Here is a 22,089-nt window from a genome sequence, read left to right as displayed (position 1 = left end):
ATGTGAATTTTGACTGCAGCTGTTTCTAAGCAGCATCATCATTATCGATATGTGGTTTATTAAAACACAAACTTATCTGGCTCATGGTTGAGTAAAAGGCTCCATCTCTTGTGCACAGCCAGGTCATGGTGGTGCTCTGATATATCAAGTCAGAAAGGAGCTAAACCAAAGTTTTCACCCTCTTCACTGATTTTCTTTGTTTGATCATCTTTATGGGTCAGTAGTAATGAAATGGAGGTGGCACTTTTTGCTCACTGATGTTAGGTGTAGTCTGAGGGACCCACTCTTAAAATCAGACCTTGAAGTAATTATCTGGCTGTCATTTAATTATGGACTTGTCCATTGGTCCTCTGTGCTTGTGTTCTGCTGTGCCTGGCTGGTAAGGATCCCAAAGTTCCTCGTGGCCCTTTCTGGGCGTAAAGTTGAAGCCTCTTTGTTTAAAAGTATAAACCAGAGAATATTGCTAATGCAGGATCTGAGGTTGGACAGCCAATTAAGAGGCAACTTAATGGAATAAGTATAGAACAGCCACATTACTCATTTGAGGCTGTGATATTGGAGGAAAGTAGAGAATTGGCCTGAAGTCAGCAAATAAAAAAGTGGAGGACTTTTAAAGGTGAAATTAAAAGCCCTTCAAGAAAATTATTCACTTAAGCTGAGACTGGTATGATACACAGCACACCAGGACTGTCAGGTTAGGGCCACTCTCTCTTTCAAGGAATTTGCAGAAGGAATCTCTTGGAAACCAAGCTGCTGCTTGGCATGAGCATCCACAGTGGCATTTAAAGAGTCTGACAACCCCCAGTCATTTGCATGATTGACTGGGATGCTCTCCTTTTTTTTTTTTTTTCTTCTATCCCTTCTGGTCACAGCTGATTTTTGCTTTGGTCATCTCCTCCTGTACCTGTTTTGTCTGCTTGGAATAGCCCCAAGAATCTGGCCTGCTGCTCAAAGGGCTGCTTACTTTGTTGATATCCAGAGGAATGGGTATAGGATATAGGCTGTACTCCTACTACACATTTAAATGTGTTAATTTCCAAACCCTTCAGCTTTAGAGATGGGCAACGCATTTTTTTTCCATTTTATTCTCACTTTTGGATCTGAATGGGTTAGAGGCGATACAAAGGTCTGCTCCTGATTTGTTTGTCCTTGAAGTTTCGGGTCTTTTCTTTACTCCTTCTCTACTGTCTCCTGTCCATAACCCTCTTCTTCAGAGTTGTGTGTGGTTGGTCAGTCTGTTCGGGAGAGTTATGAGGTCAGCTCTTTGGGTGAGGAAGCTGAATTAATGGACTTCAGGATACTCATAAATGACTGCAGGTGTGTATTATGGGTCATAAACCACAGCTATTCCCTTATAGTACAATAATGTTTGTAAATAAATGCACCAGATGATTGTTGGTTGAAGCAAATTTCTATTTCAGAGCCTTGAACTGCTGCTTTTCTTGAATGCATATTCCAAAAAGGGTTTTTCAGGTGTCTTTTTGATTGTTTCCTGCCTTTGCAAGCCCTGACTGCAGAGTAGTATAAAAGCAAGAGACCTGTTCCAGGTGACCAAGGACTCTGCTTTACTCTGGAGTAGGGGGAAGGACTTGCGGAGCTGACTCAGAAAGTTTCTTTCTATTCCTCCACACCCAGAACAGAGTGTGGCATTTGTCAGGGATCTACAAGAGTGATAATTATCTTGTAGGACACAAAGCATTATGCATGTAGCTTTTATTGCTGCTGCTGACTGCGTGGAAGAGTTCCTGAGACACGTGTTGCACAAATACATGTACAAAGTTATTCTCAGATCCTGTGACAGTGTGGGGTTCTCGTGTTCATCCGCACATTAATTGTGCTGTGCCTAATGTTAGAGTAGTACAGTTAATTAAAAAACCAAACCCAACCAAACAAAAAGCCTAACACAACCAAACAGCTTTCTGGAGCAGAGATTCCCAGACTAAGACTCATCCTGTCATGATAAAGTTTCCTTTATGCCACCTCATCCTCCGCTTTCTTGAGTCTGATTTTAAACAACATTTTACAACCCACATCTACAAAAGTATTACTCTGATAGCTGTATGTCATCAAACACATGTTGGTTTGAAGCAACTGATTTGAAATGATTAACCAGCAAAATTAGCTAATCCTAAAGCATAATTGCTTTGTGTCTGTTTCCCATCACTTCCTTCTCTTTCCCCCTGAAGTTGCTTATATCTCTTCCAAAGGTAGAAGGACACTTATTCTTTACCTTTCCTCATTTTGTGTTTTCACACACGGGCTGCGTATGACACAATGAAATAAGCTAAGAAAGGAGAGTTTTATTTCCAAAACAGGGATTTTTCCTGTTTTTGAATGGTGGAGGTCTAAGAGCCCTTTTGTAGGTGCTTGTGGATACAGATTGACTTCTTCAGGACCTGATATATTTTAAAACCAAATTTGCATGTTGTATCACAGAACCCAATGTTCAGGTGTCCAGGATGCTAGAAACTATAGAGAAATGAGAGGAAAATAGAGTCTACAAATTCTACATGTCTGTTCTCTCAGGGAAGGGCGGTGTTTTAATGAAGGGTCAGTGGTATTTTATGACAGCTCTGAGCCCACCTGGGACATTTCCGACACACTTCCCAGCCTCTGAAAACGCCTGTGACACCATTTGGGTGTCAGTGCACCTGTGGACAGATCCAAAGCCTGGATCTTCCAGTTACAAAAAGGCCTTCTACACTCATTAAAGGGTTTGATCTTGTATTTTCTCTTTGTTTAGAACTTGCCCTTCAGTATGTACTTCTCTTGTGCTGAGATAAAAATATGCTTGATGGCATTTTATTCTTTCACCTTGTTCTGCTGTAGGCTCCTGGCTAGTGCAGGGCCTGTCACTGAGCTGCTTTGGGTCTCATTTTTTTCCTAGCTGTGAACTGGGAGCAGTTCAGCTTCCCTATTTCAGGAATGCCAATTGCTGGGAGTGCTGTGTCACAAAGGATTGTACTGATGACATATGGACAAGTGTACTTGCATCAGAAATGACACTTAGAGAAGTTAAGTTTTATTTATTTACAATAGTGTCACTTCCATCAACTTTCCTTGCACTTAAACTCCGCACTTAAATATGTTTGATTTAAATTTGAACCTATTACAGCCCATTTTTTTTCCTCCAAGCAATATAGACTGACCTCACACATTACTGCTTTGGAAAGAGGTGAAAGCTAAAGCTGTAAAATACCTTTAGCACTTCAACAGCAATATAAATCCTTTCTGAGGAAAAGCTGTTTAGCCTGGGTTTCTGGGGAGCTGAGGCTTAGGCAATTTTTCTGTCCCCTTGTCTTTTTCCCTTTTGTGCCCCTTCCATAACTTCTAAATTGAGTTTGGAAAATGGGTAGAGGTCTTGAGACAGCAGTGTCTTTACAGATGTCATGAAAAATAGAAGAGAAAGAGAGGAGAAATCCTATTTAGGAGCAGGCTGTGCTGGTGTCAGTTATTGTTAGGCACCAGGGAATCCTGATGGGGAGAGATGTGATGAACTCCCACCTGCAGAAAAGGCTTCGGTTAGAGCTTCTGTCTCCAGAGTCAGGAACTGCTGTCAGTCAGAAGACATGAATTGGTAGGTAACAAGGCTGCCTTACTCAGTGTACTAAGAAATGTGCCTGGTTTTAAGTGACTTTGAGCTATGGATGTTACCAGACTAGACAAGTTTTCAACCAATTTGAAAGTGAGGTGGAATATAGACATATTCCCATTACTAAAATTTTCATGGTTTGATTATTAAAAAAGTTAAATTCTAATGGAAAGTTACCGACGAAAGTCTTAATGTAAAGAATGCTATTCCTTGTTTTCTAAGCAAATTCAGCCTTTGTAAAAGTAAATTTTATAGGTATTTAGCTCATGTTGATACCTGAAATTGAAGTCAGGTTAAGGTAGGCAGCGGACTCCTGCTAACTATAATGCTTTACTGTGTGGGCTCTAGTTTGACATTCAGGGTGTTATGCCTAACTTCATCTACTTCCAGCTCCTCTGGATTAACTCCACATGTTGTCAGGTCTGGAGTTATTTGGTGCTGTCTCCACAGTAATGGAAATACGTTATGTCAGAAAAATGGAGATGAGACAGGTGATACTAAATTCTTTTAGTGACATGTTGCTAGTGATACCTTCAGGGTAATTTCTAGATGTTGCAATTCATTAACACGGATGGTAAAGCAGCTTGTGCATAATTATGTGTTCTGTGTGCTGACATGGATTTTTTGTTTGTTGTTTCTCTGCCAGGACTCCACTGTTGTGACTCCAATTATCCTCAGAACAGACCCACAGGGATTTTTCTTCTACTGGACAGATCAAAATAAGGTAAGAGAAAAGCTTCCAGCTCCAGAATGGTTCTTTCTTTGTGGTGTGACATGCAGTCCTGGCGCAGCAGACAAGCATTTTATCAGCATATCTTCCTCTGCTCTTCTGGAGAGCAAAGGCAACAGGCCTGTGGCTCATCCCTGGTGTGCAAATCTTGGTGAGATGGGTGGAAGATTTGGTAAATTCCAGCCATGTTAATGCTGTGATGCCCAGTGAGGTGTATACTTGTCCTGGCAAGGACAGGAAGGATCCATTTGGGATGCTCTTGTGGTTCATAGTTGGCTTGTGGTTTCTCTTGCTTTCCACAAGAGGATTTTGTCTGTGGTGCATGACAGGCCCAGAATTCCTGGAGGCCATAGCTCCCTTTGAATTCTTCCTCCTTAATATCCACGTGCTCCCTGGCCATGCCTGGTGGGCCACGTCACCAAGTTCTTACTAATCCTCACTGGACACTTTCAAAAACATTCTGGTGTGCTGAGCTCACTGCCGTGGCTGGGGAGCAGTTGGGAAAGCTCATGGCCTGATTCATCGCTGCTGTGCTCCAATTCCACATCCACGTCACCCCTCAGAACCACCGCTGTCGTGTTCCCAGCTGTTGGAGGCTGGAAACTCAAGGAAACACAGGGAAAGAGGTCAGCACCCTGAGCACTTGGGTGCAGTTTGTTTCATAGACAGATTTATAATAGAGAATTAGTGTTGCAGTCATGATAGTAAAACACTGCATCGAAACTAGGAATTGAACCAGTTTCTGTTTTCATACAGATGAATTTTCAAGTACTTATCAAGTAAGTGCTTGTACTGGCTCCCTGTTGAAAATAGTGTTGAAGTTGGTAGTGCTTGAGCTTTGGCCTTGTATGAGAATCTGCCAGAAAGACTAAATGTGTGCTTGTGGTATTCTGGCTGCAGAAACCTGGTTTACCAGTTGTGTAGCTGTTTTTCAGGAGTTCCTGTTGATTTTATGTTTAGATACTGGGGCAAAAATAGCTTGAGGAGATAGCAGACATGAAATGTGCAGGCTGAAGAGGCAATTTGCTATTACGTTAGATCGTGTTTATCTTCCTATGTTTGCTTTTGAGAGGAGATGGAGCACAGTTTTGAGTGAGTATATTTGGAAATCATATTGTGGAGTTTATAATGAAAATCTTGTCTTTGCCTGTGCTTGTACAAGGTTGTGGTGGGTAATAGTGAGTTCATCTGTTGACAGTGCAGAGTTGTTTTAAATTACTGCCCAGAGCAGCCAAGTGAGTGCCCTCAGAAGTTGAAGGCTGTGACTGATTTACACTGACCCAGTGGCTGTGCCAGGATGCAGTGCAGCCTTTTGGCTTGTTCCTTCCCTTGCATAAACTAATTGTATAAGCTAAAAAATAGTGATGAACTCTGTAAGAATAAGTGGAAACCTAGAGTTGATTGGAGAGTTTATTTCACTTTTAATATGTTTGGCACTAAGACCTCCTTCAGTTTCCTACTGTTGTCTGTAAAAACAATGTCTTGAAGCAATTCTGTGAAGAATAGCTATTTATAGAATTGTTGTTCTCATATTCATGAAGAAATGTATTTATAATGCTCAGAGCATTTTTTTTAAAGGTTGGGTATTTATGCAAGAAGTTTAAGTGTTAGTTTGATTTTTAAACTTGCAAATCAAGACTCTGTAAAGAACAAGAGGGATTTTTCTGGTTAATAATTCATGACAACTAGGTGAAGCTTGTTTCTAAACACCATCCTAGCAGTGCCTACTTAAAGAAAGTAAATGTATATCTGCTGGGGTGCTGATAGTGCAAGGACTGGGAAGGAAATGCCATTTTCTGCTTTTACAGAGTATTTGGGTTCATGTTTATTGTGAAATTGCAAATACATGGAAAAAGGAGGTTATATAGGAGATTCTCTTTAATATCCTTCTCTTTGTGTGAAGTGATCCTGTGATGATAGTAGAACTATGTGGAGAAATACGAGGACAATACAACCTCTGTGATCACTTTCTCTTTTTTCCCCATGTTATTTTTTTAAGCAATTGCTTTTGTCATGAGTAAGGCCTGTTATTTTCTGTGTGTGGAAAGATAAGCCTTGCTAAACAAAGTGATGAACTGGGAGAAGCCTGCTGCCAGCTTCCTTGATCAGGCATGTTTTCCTGGGAGCTGACTACAAAAGGTGTGGAGATGAGGCCTGAGCAGCAGCCATCTCTCAAGCCATTTGTGTGTCCTGTTTGCCACTGTGTGAAACAGTAAATGGTGTGGTGCTTAAAACAGGAATCTGCCTCCTTTGCCTGCTGTTGCCTCCTTATCAGTAAAGTTACACAAAAATTACATGAATCACTGGGAGGGAAAAACAAAACAAACAACCACTCCCCTGTGTTAAATTTTATTTAGCTTAGGGAACTGGTGGTTGTAGCTCTGCAGCTTTCCCGAACTCATTGGCTGGCTGAGCTGCTTCTGGCATTGTTTTCTTGTTCCCTTCCTTTTCTGTTTCTTCTCTGTTGCAGGGAAAGGCAAATAATCTGTAGTGTCTGCTGTCTAGCAGTGGGTCTGGACAGTCCTTGAGATTGCTCTTTGTGCAGTCAGAGCCCAAAGCTCTGGTGAAGATGCCTGTGGAGAGCAGCCCTCCCTTGGTGTCACTGACCCCATCTTGTAGCTCTCCATGAGCCGCCAGTGCTTGCAGGGTTTGCAGCCCCGTCAGTGAGTCTGGGTAATGCTGCAGTGGAGCAGATGAGGCTCCAAAAGGCTGCTGAGGGTCAAGCTTTATATATATGACCAGTGTGCACTGTTCACTTGCTTTCACTTGTAGCTTTCTGATAAATAAGTTAGTACCAATTTCCGTTGTAGTCTCAGGAGCTGTGTGCTCCTCATAAACAATCCAAGATCTGTAGTTTCAGGCTCATGGAGATCCTTCCCACTTAGGATATGCCACACGTGAAAGACTAAAGGGTGGCAGTTTTTGTGGTGTGAAGCTCTGTTAAGTAATTTCATTTAAGTTCCAATCTTGCAGTAAGGTAATAGCTGTGTGGTATCCTGCATTTTGACACGCTCACTGTGTATTTGCATATTTCAGCTTACATTGCTGTCATCAGGAAAGGTAATCCTCCAAAATCAAGGCATCCATAGCATTTCCCTATTTTCTGATAACAGTGAGAACATTTGATACCTTTTGTTTTTAACAGATGGCAGGACAGCTTTCTGATGTTAATTTTATTTTTCAGTATGAAATTTTTTTGTTGCTGAAGATACTGGAATATTTTCTTCATCTGTGTGCAGAGTGCTGGCTGATTCCATATTATTACTTGAATGGTTCTCAATGTGGGCTTTAAAAAGAAAAATTAATGTGATAAGTTTTTGTTACTTACCTTATTGTTTAGGTAATGTTTCTTAACTACAGCAAATCCAGACAATATTCATTGTGGTGTTGTGTTTTATGACCTGACTGAAACACAACTCAATTTCTTGATTTTTTTTTTTTTTTTAAACATGGAGTGCAGTTTCTTCCATTTGTTCTTATTTTGGTCGTGAGCATGGAAGAAAGATAAATCAAAATTTAACCAGGTGAAGAGAGTCTGCTGGAGTAAAAAGGAGTGATAATCAAAAGCATTTCTCAGGAGATGAGCAGCAGCTGGAAGCATTTGGTGTGTTTAGCCCAGCTTGCAAAGAAAAGCCAGACAAAGACTGGTTTCTGTCTATGCATAAATGTATTAATGGATGCATAGGCAGACTAGGAGAAGAAAAAGATATTGTCAGGCAGTTTGTGCGTTATTACTCCTGCATCCTTTGTCTGGAAGTTGTTATGCAATCAAAAGGATGTTGGGAGAAGGCACTTAGCCATTGACTCAGTGCAATTCTAACACTGCAAGAAAAGGAGGGAAAGGAGGAAAGCAGATACTGCTTTTGTGGTGGATCCATTTAGGAGTTTAAAAGTCTGAGGATGGTTAATATGCTGTCCTCTCTCTCACTAGCACATACTGATTTATTCTCCTTTATTTTAAAAGCTGGGCAACAGCAGTGACATGGCAGCACACAGAAAACACAGAGGATGCAGACCCAGTCTCATCTGCTGCACCACAAAGAGATTTAACAGTCTGTGTTGTGAAACACAACGTAAGTGCCCAGTTCCTGGGAATCAGCAGCAATTTCTAATGCCTGTTGCAAACAGATGTTGATCTTGTTTGTCCAAAGGAAGTGTTTGTTGAGAAGCTACTGGGAGTGCTGAGATACCCTCTGGAAGGGACTGTGAGGCTGGAGGTTCCCTCCTCAGCCCCTTGCAATTTGAGCAGCAGCACAGCCCAACCGAGGGCTTCAGCTACAGGGAGAAGCAGCTTCAGGGAGTGCATGGCACCATTCCTACCTCAAGATTTGAAATGTATTTGAGAAGATGGGGTGGTGAAGCCACAGAAGTACTCACAGGCAGCCATTCCTGGCAGACTGACAGGCTGAGGGTATCTCTATGCAGAGAGACTTGCACTGTACAGTTTTTTAATAACAGTTTTGCAGTTTTCAAGGGAAAGAGTGGGGTAGTTTCTCCTCTTCCAGGGACAGGCCTGTTTCCATGTATGAACATCACTGACCGTGACACTGATTGTGCTGTAATCAAACCCCTCCTGATTGGGAGAGTTTTTAAAGTCCTTGCTAGGGGTTCCAGAGACAAATGGGACTCTCAGCCTTTGCTGCTTCTTGATAGTTGTTTATTAAGTCTTATCAGAGAAGGAGTCACTAGTGTGATCCAGACAGCGCAAAGCAGAGAATACAGGAGAAAGCTGAATTATCAAGATTACATGGCCTTTTTAAAGGTAAATCAACCAATGGTTAGTAAAAACGTACATTATTTTTACTCTTCTACCAGTTATTTAGTAACACAGCCAGGAACTGTGGACTTCTTTGTCCAGTCATCCCAAACTACTTTTACTGCAGAATATGGAGTAGTAGAAGAAGAAGGAGGTTTGGAGAACAACAACAATCCTCCATTTTGATGTTTTTTTTGCTTTTATCTATTTACTACATTAACAAACCCAAAACATCTAAATTTTTTGCCCTGTGACAATCTTACATAGTAGTCTATCACCTAATTTACACTAGTGTAGTTTCTAGCTCTTTTCTAATAGTAGGCAGTTTTTTCCATGGACAGAGGTCAAAAGCTGTGTTGTTCAGGGGGGTGAAACCCCTCAAAACAGGCAGAGAAATACTCTCTGCACTCTGGGTTCCCACATGACAGAACTGGTGCCAGCATGCTGCAGCTCAGCCACAGGATGTGAGCTTGATACAAGAGCCTGGAGCAATAATCCTGTGCCTTGAGCTGGAGCTCTCTTGTGCCATGAGAGTGCATGAAGTGGCTCCTTATGATAAAGATGAGAGGATTTTTCTGACTTGGAAGGTCCTCTCCCTTCTTGTGTCCTGATGTGGTCCTGAGTTCCTTGGGGCCTGGAAACCCAGCACAGATGACAGTGAATGTGGGCAGTGGAGCCCGTGGGCTGTAGGTAGGATTCGGGAGGATTAGGTTTGGCTTCAACATATCTGTAAATTCTGTGGCAATCCCATTGCCCTCATCCAAATGGAAGATGATGTGGCATTTTTCCAGCTGGTGGAAATTTTGCCTGTTACGTAAGAGAGTTCTTTTGTGTCTCTTTTGAAGCAGAGCTTTAAAACAATTGGGTCAGTATTTGTATTGCCCTACGGGTCAAAAATGTTTACATTAGGTCTGTATATGCTTTACAGTACATTTGACAAGCATACAATAAAGACCAAAGTTAATATATCAATATGTGAAATACACCTAGTAATTTAATGAGAATGGAATATTTACTAGCACCAGGTTTAAAAATACCTGCTCCAAACCTCAACTGTGCGCCTTAATTTATTCAAGAGCAAGGTTACTCAGTTGTGTGTCTCAGCGCTGAAAACATCCAAGAAGTGCTTCATTAAACATGTATTCACACTTCCCTCTCTGGCATGTAAACAAAAAAAAAGCCAAATAACTTAAACCCTTAAACTTGAGACCATAAATGCAATTAATTGAATGAGAAAAAATAATGCATAGGTGTCCTTATGAAGGAGTATTTTAGTGTGTGCAGTGAAAATCTCACTTTTCCTGCTCATTCTTGTAGCATCCTTATAATTTCATCAATCACCATCCCTTTCTGTTAATTCTGTTTCATAATGAGGATTGGGCCTCTATCACGTTTTGCCACATGAACAGGTTTGCCTTTGCTTCAGCTGTAGGACACAGGAGTTGGAATTACTTGGGTCTGTGTCCTGGCATTCTACCAGGTGGGTTTTTTTTGTTGCTGCCTTTTTTTATTCTGTATGAGATGCCTTGTGTTCCCAGTGCTCTACTACTTCAGATGCTTATCCATGGACTTCTGCAAAAAAACCCAACAAACTCTCATTTGTGTCTGCACATTCTCCAGCGTCAGACAGGCACAAAGGGAAATAATACGAAAACTGGGGAAGTTTTATATCCATAGGACCCTCTGGATATCAGATCATAATCCTCTCCTTCTGAAGGGAAAGTAAAATGGATTAATGAATGGTGTTGCTCTAAACTTGCTCTATTCCTTTATCCTTTTCCTGCATCTGTGAACTGAGTGTGAAGCTGAAAGTGGATTGTCCCTGATTTTTGAGAGCAGGGGTTGGGTTGCTTGTTGGATTTCAGTTGGAAATGTAAGGATAAGGGGTTTCAGGCTCTGGAAGGTGGGGGTGGTCCTGTGGAGGTCCTGCTCATCTTTTCACTGGAAATCTGGATGAGGACTTCCCTGGGACAAGGAGTTGTGGTGATGTGAGGTTTTGCTTCTTAATGACACTGGAAATTGGGAGTGAACCTGAAGCAGACAGTAAAGTAATAGTGGTGGCACAACAAATAATCTGGGTTTTGCAGTCTTTGATTCATGAATTTGAGGTGTAGCATTAGGAGGCACCATGGTGGCATTAGGAACTTGAGAACAGCTCATGTTTTTTTCCCAACCACTTCAAAATCTGCATGTGAGCATAATGAAGAGACAGGGAAAGTGGTAGGGAATTGCCACAGACAGCCAAAATGGGAGGAAATATTTCATGGAGGTCAGCTTCCCACCAGGCTGCTGATTTAAAGGAAATCTCTCTGCTTTCAAAACATGGAAATTGTTCAAGGCCCATTAGGGAAATGGTACTACATCAAACACAGATCTCTAATAAGCATTTCCCAATGCTAAATATCTCCCTTCTTGTGAGGGAGGCAGGAATAGAAAATGAGGTTTGTGGTTTAATCCACAACACAGGTCCAGTTTATGAAGTGAGGAAGCCAGAGAACCCCAGAAAGTGAGGATGACTCTGGAGTCAGCCAAATTTATGTACTGCTGAGTTCTTGGGCACTAAGAATAATCCTAACCTTTTATATCATGTGAGAATATTATCCTTGCTGTCTGTCGAGCATGGGTTATGACTTTCCCATAAAGATGAGATTTGTAGGTTGTCTTTTGTTTAAAAGGACTGAGACTTTGTAAGCTTTGGCTGTAAATGGGTGTAAATGTCAAATGTTACAAAACACTGAAAACTTAAATTTTTATGCAAGAAGATTTTTATGATCTGCCTGCTGGAGACTGTTTTGCTGTTACAATTTTCAGTTCAGATATCTCAGTAAAGAAAGCTTGTGTCCAAGTTGACCAAAGTCCACCAAAGTGCCTTCCTGGGCTGCTGTCTGTTTTCTAGCTGAGCAGGGCTTGCAGTAAACAGAACCGCTGGTGTGTCATAAGCCAGCCTGCAGTCTCTTTGTTGCCTCCTTAATTAAAAAAAGTCTCTTGTGTTCGTGCCTGCAGCTTGTACATAGATTTGGTTGAATGTGCAGCATCAGCTTTGCTGACTGACCTATTATTAGCATAGTTCAAAAATTGGCTCCTAGCACATCAGCCTTCCTGATCTTTGGAAGGATAGCTGATCTCCTGGTGTGCCTGTTGGATTGACTTCTCTGTAATGCTTCATATCCTGGCTGTTTCCTCTCCCTATTATGCTTTGAGAGGTTTTTTTGTGTGTTTTTTTTTTTTTTTTAGCTGTGTAGAGATAGTGCTTCAACAGTAATGATCTTTAAATAAGATATATGCTGTTTCCATACATGTGATCTTGCCGTGTGAACATATGTGCTCCACTGCTAATCAGTACTATGGGGGAAATGGGTTAGCAATTTGGGGCTTTTTTTTTATTTGAGGAGTTTGAAAGATGCTCTAGAAATACAGGAGAGTGGCAATAAATGTCAGTTTTGCACTAATTCTTGCCTTGTTTACCTTTAGGCTTTTTACCACTAAAAAAGTGAACTCGACTCTGCTTCCCCCTCCTGCCTGTTCCTGCAATTTTGGCATTTTACACACTCATGCTTGCAGCTGGCATCACGCAGAGCAGAACTGCCCCTGGCCTGGATGTTCAGTGGTGACAATGTGCTCCATTGTTCACTGCCTTCCTTTTTGGTTTGGGGTTAGTGTGTAAGGACAGAAGGCACTCTGTAGCTTCCTTTCCTAGGGAATCATCTCAGTTCTGTCTTTTTTTTGTTACTGACAACTTGTAGTAACCCAGCATTGGGCAAACACAGTAACAGCCTCAAATGCCACAAATTATAAAAGTTTTAGGTTCACTGTGTGTGTCTTTTTTGAATAATTCTAACTGCACAGATGCTGTTTGCATTGCCAGTCTCCTGCAAATATTCCACTGGATTACAAGGGATGTAAAATCCATGGGCAGACTCCTGGTCTTTTGTGCTGCTGTATCTCCTCCCTAGGCAGCAGCTGTGCTACTGAAACTCTGAGCAAGCTATGGAGGGTGCCAAATCCCCAAAAGAGGGGGGAGACTGTGCCTTCCCCTGGCTGTGGTTTGTGTAGGTGTGCCGTGTGTGCTGCCAGCAGCAAACCTCCTGTCTTGCCTTTCCACAGTGAGGGCTCTACACCAGGCAGCAAGTGAGAATTCATCTTCATTACTGCTTCTAGTTAATCTTTCCACATAGGCACGTTTAGCAGTGTAACGTGACTTCCTGACATCCATCCTTTACTTGTGAACAGAAACCCCAATAACAGGGGCATGTTCTCACCTCTGAGACCCAGTTTGTGATGTCATAGCTCTCTGATGCTGAGCTGTTCCTCATGCACTCAGTGTGGGCAAGGAGCAGGGGCTGCAGTGTAGAGGATGTAGATTTGTCTTCATTCATATCCCAGGAACATTTGCAATGTCTGGATTTTTATTGTGGAGGATGCCACATGCCCTTATCCAAGGTGTACTCTGCATCATGTGAGGGGAACAGGGTGTTCTGCTGTCCCAGAGAACTGTTGGTGGCTGGAGAATGCCTGTAAATCCTGACTCTGGCGCATGTCAGACCCTGGGCTGCCCAATTAACCCAGTGCAACTGGGAGTGTATATATAGCACTGCTATTTCAGGGCTGCACTTAGTGAAATTCTACCCCAATGCCACATTGCAAAGAGCTCTTGTGCTGTCTGAGGCTGGGGATTACCAGAACCCTCCCCCTGATCCCAAGGCTGGTCACAGTGTGCCTGCAGAGCTTTACTGAGCCTTTTGCCTCTGCCTGTGCAGGTACCATTGGGGTGTGACATCCCTGGCTGCCCTTGGACTGGGGTGTGACATCCCTGGCTGAGGGGTGACATCCAGGTGACAGAGCCTAACCCAAAGCTGGAGAGCTCTGTGGGTTGGGAACTGTTTCAGGTTCTCTTTATTGACAGCCAACTCACCACTGACTGAGGTGAACAAACAGTGAGAGGTTTAATGTGGTTACTGCACAATATTTCACACTTAAGAAGCCTGTGGATAATTTGGACAGGTGCTTTACTACCCAGGGAGCTGGTTATCTCTGACTGATAAACAGCAGTAAGTGCTGTAATGAGTCATAATAAAAATATTGATTAGCAGGGTACAGCTGCTTGGTACTGAGTGATGCTTGTTGAAGCCTTGTTAAAACCATAATGAAATTCTAAAGGAAGCTCTTTTTCTTTAATTCTAGCTGCTCTGTGTTTGCTCAGGACAGTTAGACATCGGGGCTTATTTAATAAAAGGTATTATGAAGTGGAACACTAATGCTTGGAAGTTAGGTATGGCCCAAAAGTATGCAGGGAGTGCCATTAGAGAAATTTAGGTAGTCTGTCTTGGCACTTTCAACTTTGAGACTGGGACAAATAAAAATATTCTGTAGTTAAGGCAACTTTTAGAACAAGACAGTGATGGCTTTGTTCTTTAACCTCCCTAAAAATGGAGATAAGTAAAATAAAGGTGGGTTTTCTGCTTTGAATCCAGATTTGCTTGCTAACTAGTAAAGCCTAGGGCCATGCTGTTCACATAGAAAATTCTTCTAAATTAAGGTAACACCGCAGTAGAGAACCAGGCAGAATCATTAAAAATCATAAATGCTTTCCCTGACACAGGGTTATGATGATTGTGAAATCTGAATATAGCGGAACTTTGCCTTTCAGTTCCCTGCTCTCAGGGCTTTTCCCCTGAAGCTGAGGGGTTTTTTTAAGTGCAGATCCTCAATTGCTCTTTACTTTAAAAAAAGCATTTCCTTAAAAGCAATGTGATTTGTTATAATGCTCCGATGGTCTGTAATTCACTGAGGTGTTTGATGAGTAGCTGGTGCTTGACAGCAAAGGAAAACGCTTTAGCAGCTGTTTTAAGTGCTTCGTGTCTGTCAGTGCCCTGTGAAAAGGGTGTTCGGAGGAGCTTAGCAGGCAGAGTGCTTTCTGTAGGGGCACAGTGCATCACCACGCTGCAGTGTTTGGCTTTGGGTTGGCTGGAAAATCCATGTTGCAGAGTAAACTGGATTGTTCACATAAAATGTTATCAATAAGTGTCATGGTTTAAAATGATAACTCTGTGGCTTTGCATCATTCCCTGTTGGGGACACCTGAAGACACAAACTTATAGACATTTTTGCCAGTGAAAATTATTGGGAAGAGCTTGTCAGAGATGCTGCAGTAGGGCTTTGTGAGCATAATGATGTCATACATGCTGGATGGGTGAGGTGAAAAGCTCCTCTTGTTAGACTTGCATGCAGTATATTTTAAAATATGGAAAAATCAGTTTGAAGAGTGGCACTTTCTCCTGCCAGAAGTAGATTTTTTCAGTGTACTGACTGCAAATTTATCTTGTCACTGACAGCTCATACCAGTATCTTTTGCATATCTGTGTGTTGCATACCCAGATTTAGATCCCTCTTTCACATATATTGGACTTTCAATCAGTGTTTCTACTGAAATCACGGACCCAGGAAGGGGGCACAGATAAGATAAAGAAAGCTGGAGATCAACTCAGCTGTTCTGACTGGCAGACTGAAATATTTGCACTTTCCTCTGTGGTGTGCCTACATTTCACCAAATTGTTTAGACTTTGCAGCCTTTGTGTAAAGGGAAAATTATCTCCCCTTTTGTAGTCACAGTGTGTGTGGAAGTATCTAAAGGCTTATCTTAGTCCTGTTGCAAAGCTGATTGTTGAAACAAGATCTCTTCCTTGAAAATGCTTTTTCTCTTGCCTGGGAACTGACATAAGGCATTTCATAATGCTGAATGAAACTTTTTTTTTTCTTCTCTGCCTCCACTTTTCCCTGGCATTTCATTCAATATTTGCAGGGGTTCAGGCTAAAATTGGGGGTCCTTCTTCCTCTTTGCCCCTCCTACCTCAAATTCTGCTTCATACAGAACTGACAGGATTAGCATACATAGTTCTGTCTGGAGTGATATCTGAGTTTCCTGGGCATGCCCTGTATCCTCATGAAAGAATTTTGCCACTGCCAAAGGATGGCTTTTGGCATTCTTTCATTTCTGGAGTTGCTGTACAGTGCACACAGACTGTGCCACTCTGATACATTCGTGTTATATTAAAACAGCTCTTCACAAATTGCCTTCAGAGCAGGTTTAAGATGTGACAGAGACTTGGGTATGGTTGGACTGGCAATTACAAGTGTAACTGTGTATGGCATGTCACTTTGTGTCACCTTCTTTGGAGTGCTCAGACACATGAATAATATTGTGACTAAAAATGTGGGCCTGAAAATAACAATGTAAGCCTACTACCAGTGAAGAATGTAGGAATTTAGCCCCAGCCATCACTCCAAATCCTTTGGATTTATGCTGGTACTTTGTCATGGCCACTCAGCAACTTCCCTGGATTTCTGCCAGGAAGATGGCTAATGGAACAATCTTTTTATGATCTGTTTCGCTAAATGGTTATAATAATGTGGGATATTAGAGTTACAGATGCTGTTGACCATCCTGCAGTAGATCAAAGTTTGCATATACAGGAACTATGCACTTCCTCTCAGAGTCATGCATATAATTTGGAGCTTCTCATTTGTTGCCATGGTATTATATTATCAGAACAATGAGAAACAGAAGTGGTGATTTTAATGAGCCAAGTCAAAAGTGCCAGTCTGCAACAGTCTCAGCTCAGAGCCTAAGGAATGGTTCTTGTGTGCCAGTAGTAACACAAAAGGGTGCTCTGTAGGTGGCTGTCAGACACTGGTGGCATCTGAGGATTTCCGAGGCTTGAAATACGAATCCAGGCTTGCTAAAACTGTCCAGTGTCATAAGACTGGAGATATGTTTGGCTCATATTGCTGTTGCAGTTTTATGTGACCTCAGACTGTGGCCCCTGAAGGACAGGTGGCCAACACCTGGAGCTGGCATTTGCATCCTGGGATTCATGGGCTTGAGTCATTCAGCTTTACCTGGCCCGTGCAGAGCGTGGTGGTGGCTGGCAGGTCACTCACATCCTGATTCCACAGTGGGCTTGGAGGTGAAGAGAAAAGGGTGAGATGGAAGTGAAGCATCCAGCTGGTGACTCTGACTTGACTTGCTTCTGGGAACCTTTTCATGGAGACAGAACAAGGTACTTTAGTTTTCCTGTTGGTTAAAATAAGTGTGACTGACCAGTGTGAGATCACTCAGCATCTGGAGAGCCTTAAGCCCCAGTCTCCCTCTGCCTGATTCAGAAGAGGGATTTGAAGCACATCCATATCTGAGATTGGTGAAACTGAGCTGTTTCAGACTAATTTTGTACATTTGAATTTAATCTATGTGACAATGACACCAACATGAGGATAATCTGTGAATCATGAGGGCATTATAAGTTGACAGTAAATTCCCTAGAGACTAAAAAAATGCTGATTATATGGGCATGACTCAAAGAATAAGATCTAGGGGAATAAATCACACAGTCTTAATGGACTGTTTCAGAAATTGTAAAATCTACTCCATTAGTGTAATATCCTACTGGCATTCAGTAAGTTGTGTAATTGGCTTGGCTTTGTTTGGAATATAGACTGTTGGGTGGTCTAAACTGTCATATATTGGTATGATTAATTATGGTGCACATGATTTACAGAATTAGCTTGAGAACGTGGAACAGGCTGTTATGACCTAATAAAATTATATGCCAAAAAAAAGAGAAAATGGCATCATTTCAAGTCAAAGACTCAAACTGAAAAGGCAGCTTTTGTCCACCACTGAAGGTCTAGTGTGGATGTAGGACACAAACTTCGTATCATTTGAGAAAGGGATTGCTGAGTGAAAGCCTGGCTGGCTTTCATCTGTGTTTGTTACCTGCAAAGGTGGAGAGCTCTGCTTTGGCTGGCTGGGCAATGAATGAGCTGTTCATAAACAGCCTTCTCATGTGTGGACTTCAAGGGAATTTACCAGGCTTGTGTTGCTACGTGAGTAGCGAGGACAAGGGACCAGGCTTTTGTAGCTCTGTAACATCTGGAAAATGTCAAAACCCAGATATATTCCCTTGATTTCATAGCTGGGGTTTTTTGAAAGTATTTTTTTATACTTGATTCTGTAGGTATGTATAAAATAAAATAGGTGAACTTGTGGAATCAGACTCATTACTCTGAGCTAAGGAAGCTGCCTTGCACCAAATGGAGTGCTTTTGGAAGTCCTGAATGTCATGTTTGACTTCAGTTATAGTCATGGGGAGTAGGAATATACATTAGTATCTGCTTACTGTCATGTAAGGAGAATGAGCAGTTCTGGTTTCAATCCAAACTTACTTGGATTTTGTTAAAGACAAATAGGATGTTATTTTTATCTTCATCTGTACTTTACCCTGCACTGATCAGTTCAGGTGACAGTGCAGTATTCTAACCTGAATTTGCCTGAAGATACAAGCCATACTCTGATGTGGATTAATAAATTTATGTTCTGTTGACTTTGGAGATCAGTCATATCTGCTGTGTCTAAATGTGCCTGTTTTTTTTTTTTTCCCCAGAGGCTGTCTAAAAGGAGATTCTGGAGTTTTAAATGTGCCACAAACACAGAGCTGCATGCATGTGCTTTACTTTTTTGTTGTTGTTTTTATTTTCCCCCCATCCTGAGCTCCCAAGAAGTTAATATACCTTGAAATGTGTGATCTGCCAGGGGAGGCCTGAGAGTGTCTTTGACTGATATTGTGATAGGAATGGCAGTGTTTGCTCCAGAGACTCAATTCCAGTCAGACAGCTACTGATGAACAAACCACTCCACAAATCAACAACATGAGAAAAAATGCAATATATTGCAAGGTCCTGTGTGATCTGGAAACCTTTAACTGTGTGTTCTGTCAAACTGATGTATGCTGATACCAGAGTGAATGATGTGCATTGCTTGTTGTGTGTGCAGAATCTAGAAAAGCCTTTTCTCATGACATAATGGTTTGTGGACTTCTCTTCTTGAATGTTTTCTGTATCCTTGTGGGGTTTTTTTCTATCTTACTTACAGAGCATGTGACTTAGTAATGGTGTATCAGAGATGCTTCAGTAAGTCAGAAACATGTTGGAGTTGTGGAGTGACACTTTGGTGCAGTGTTGGACTGCTGGTCTTAAAGTGCTGGTGTGCAGTGTGGAGAGTGGGAGTTGGGGATGGAGGAGCTCTGCTGCTTACCTGGCAGCCTCAGAGCTGTAAGCAGACTTCTGCTTTCCAGTCACTTCAAAATGTTACACTGATGATAAACAGCTTTTGAAATGGAAACCTTAGATCAGGAGGCAAATAACTAATGAATATTGCATTAAAGTGAAAAAAATCCTCTCTCTGCAAACCATGGGGAGATAGCTTAGAGCATTTCATTTGAACTCCAGAATCTTTTTCACTTAGACCATTTTCTAAGCAGTCAAGCTAAACTGTGTGGGTTTTAGACTTCAGAGTAAGTTACACAGCTGGGCATTGGAAATGTCCTTCACTGAAGGAGGAAAACATGTTTGTTCTTCTTTAGTTTTATTTATTTATTTTTAGCAAGAAGCATAACTTGGTCTGAAAATTCAAAATCATGCAGTATTTTTTAAAGTGAGTTCATATTGTGCATGCTGTCAAGATAGAAAGCAAGCCAGTTATAAAGCTTGGTCTTTGAAGCTAAATTGATTTTCAGCAATGAGCTTTTATGTGTTGTCTTAGCTTTGTGCCCAGGGAATTTTTTTCTAGCAAGATACCTTCTTAGGAGAAGATAACTTAAGTGATAATTCATGAGTATCCACATCACCAACACACACTGGGATAAACATTTGGGTCCTCAGGCCTTTAAGCATTGTCCAGCCTTCTGTGTAAGTGAGAAGAGTCACATTTGGGGGCTTCTGGCTTTTGCTGAATTTGGGATGTTATTTTGGTGTCCTGGCACAGTAGGAGTGTTCCTGTTTCATGGTGATTGTTTTTATGAAGTTTACATGGGCTGTCCCTCCTCTCAGCCCTTGCTGATGCCTTCCATTCTGTGAGGTGTTGCTGGTGAGCTGCTGATCCTTCAGCTCATCTGTGCAAGTTCATTCCTGGGGCTTGGGGGAAGCCACCGAGTGCTCCCACCAGCAGGCTTTACTTCAGGGTTACCCTGAGGCCCAAACAGCTCCCTACAAACTCCCCTGGGGTATTGGAGCTGGCAGAGGGAGAACAGCCTTGGGTGATGCTGGCTCCAGAGAAGGTGACATGAGGGAGCAAGGAGACTGTGTTGGTTCTGTGACTGTCTAGATGTGCTGCTATCACATCCACAACGGGTGTCTGATAGGTGTGACACTCTAAAATGCACTTATTTTCACAGGATCACATGGAATAGTTAGGGTTGGAGAGGGTTTTGTTGTAGATAAAGTTCGAGGTGAGTTTTTAAGCGGTCTCATACATCAGACAGGTGGTGATTTCTATAAAGCATTGTGGCTGTGCTGTGCCACACAGAGCCACCTGGGCTAGCTCTGATCTGACAGAGCTGAGCTGCAGTTAAGCAAGCTCTCCTGAGCACCCTTATTCCTGATGGTAGGAAAAAGTAAATCCTTTAGTGTACAGCTGTATAAAAGCAGGATTTACTGCTCTTCATTGTTTGGAGAGGGAAGAAACACTTGCTATTTGGTGCCTACTTTTAAATCCCACATCTCAAGGCATTCTCTGCAGTGTGCTTACCCTGTGTGTGAGCGAGGCTGCTTCTTGTTGGCTGATACTGTAGCTGTTGGTTTAACTCCTGCCTCTGTCAATGAGGGGGGTTCTTCTCTGGGATCTGTTCTTTTGACAGCAGCATTTTGCTCCTTGACAATTTAAGAGTCAATTAAAAGAATGAAGATATTGATGTACATTTCCTCATCACCTGTAGCTGCCTAATCCTGGAGTGACAGATTAAGTGGTGGCCTAAATAATTTGAACCTTCCTAGAATAACTCTCAAAGCAATGGTCTAAACTTCTTTCCTTCCTTGTAATCCTACAGCAGATGTAGCAAAGGGAAAGTCTGGTAAGACAGTATGGAATGTATTTAAATATTGGTAGGTTATTTCATCCTGATTATGTGTTTGGTAGGCTTTTTTTGAGTTTTCTGAAGTTAACGTAGTCATTTGGGAGAAAGGTGAGATGGGCCACCAGGTAGCCTCTAAGACAATTCCCAATTTCTCAGCCAGAAGCTAAATGTAGTTGTTTGCTGGTGGCATCTTCTAGGAGACTGTGCTTATCCTCCTACCAAAGAATTTCTGTGGAGTGAAGCTTTGTCCTACTGTCTGCTGTGTCTGCACAGAGAGCCTTCCAGGCTCCTGGGACTGGGAAATGAGATTTTCCTGGGATCTCAGCACCAAGTAACTCTTCAGTGTCACTGAAGGTACTGCTGTACCACTGCTACAGGAGCAGGCAGTGTTGAATAGTCTGCTGTGAGCACAGTTGCTCCAGGCCCTTGAAGGGTGGGTATAAATGCACTTATAGGAAGTGGAAATGAAGTGTGTGCTTGGGCAGTGCTGGTCTGAAGCCGTGTGAGGCGCTGATATCTTCCTAAGGGGCTGTGTTGTTTGACAGGGTCTGTTTCCTGGCCCTTTCACACCTCTGTGGATAATCATTAGCTGTGTCTGAATCTTCTCCCGAGGGCGTTTGGCTTCCTGTTCCTGCAGGTGAATAGCAATGAGGCATGATTGAGCCGAGGAAAGGCTTGTTGCCAGCTGTGGAGAATCTACACCTGTTGCTACAAGTGTAATCATTAGCTTGGCCTTTTAAAGAAACTGGAAATAATTATCAGGATATGAGGTGCTAAGAAAACTTCCAGGCTTCTTTTGGAGTGGTTGTGTGGCTGATTGTGTGTAACCCTTGAGAGGCGTTGAAAAATTGTGTATTGAAGAACTCCGAATTTTTCTCTGCAAGTGTGAAAGCCAAACACGGAATCTTGTAATCCAGAGACTGACTTCATCTGGTTCTTTGTTGTTGTTGCCAATACAACTTGCTCTACAGTTCAGACGATTTCCTTGTGTAATTCTTTGCCCTCTCATGGAAGGTGGAGTTGGGGAGACGACAAAACGCACAAGCTGTTATTGCATGACCCTTGTTTGCAGTGAGCAAAGTGAAGTGTTTGGACGGGGGAGTACTGC

The 22,089-nt window shown here is 42.1% G+C and overlaps 1 protein-coding gene across 3 annotated transcripts in view; it reads left to right on the top strand.

Annotated features, from left to right (window-relative positions):
- Positions 1–22,089, top strand: part of PLCB1 (phospholipase C beta 1) — a 341,667-nt gene that overhangs the window by 7,295 nt on the left and 312,283 nt on the right. For all 3 annotated transcript variants that reach the window (XM_042049230.1, XM_042049231.1, XM_042049232.1), the window contains exon 2: positions 4,239–4,316. In XM_042049230.1, the coding sequence (XP_041905164.1) occupies positions 4,239–4,316 (78 nt within the window). The remainder of the gene's footprint in view (positions 1–4,238; positions 4,317–22,089) is intronic.

Source organism: Corvus kubaryi, unplaced genomic scaffold (assembly GCF_017639235.1).
Source record: "Corvus kubaryi isolate FWS band 111438036 unplaced genomic scaffold, C.kubaryi_AGA036_p1.0 70, whole genome shotgun sequence".
NCBI lineage: Eukaryota > Metazoa > Chordata > Aves > Passeriformes > Corvidae > Corvus > Corvus kubaryi.
This window is presented reverse-complemented; position numbering and strand designations above follow the sequence as displayed.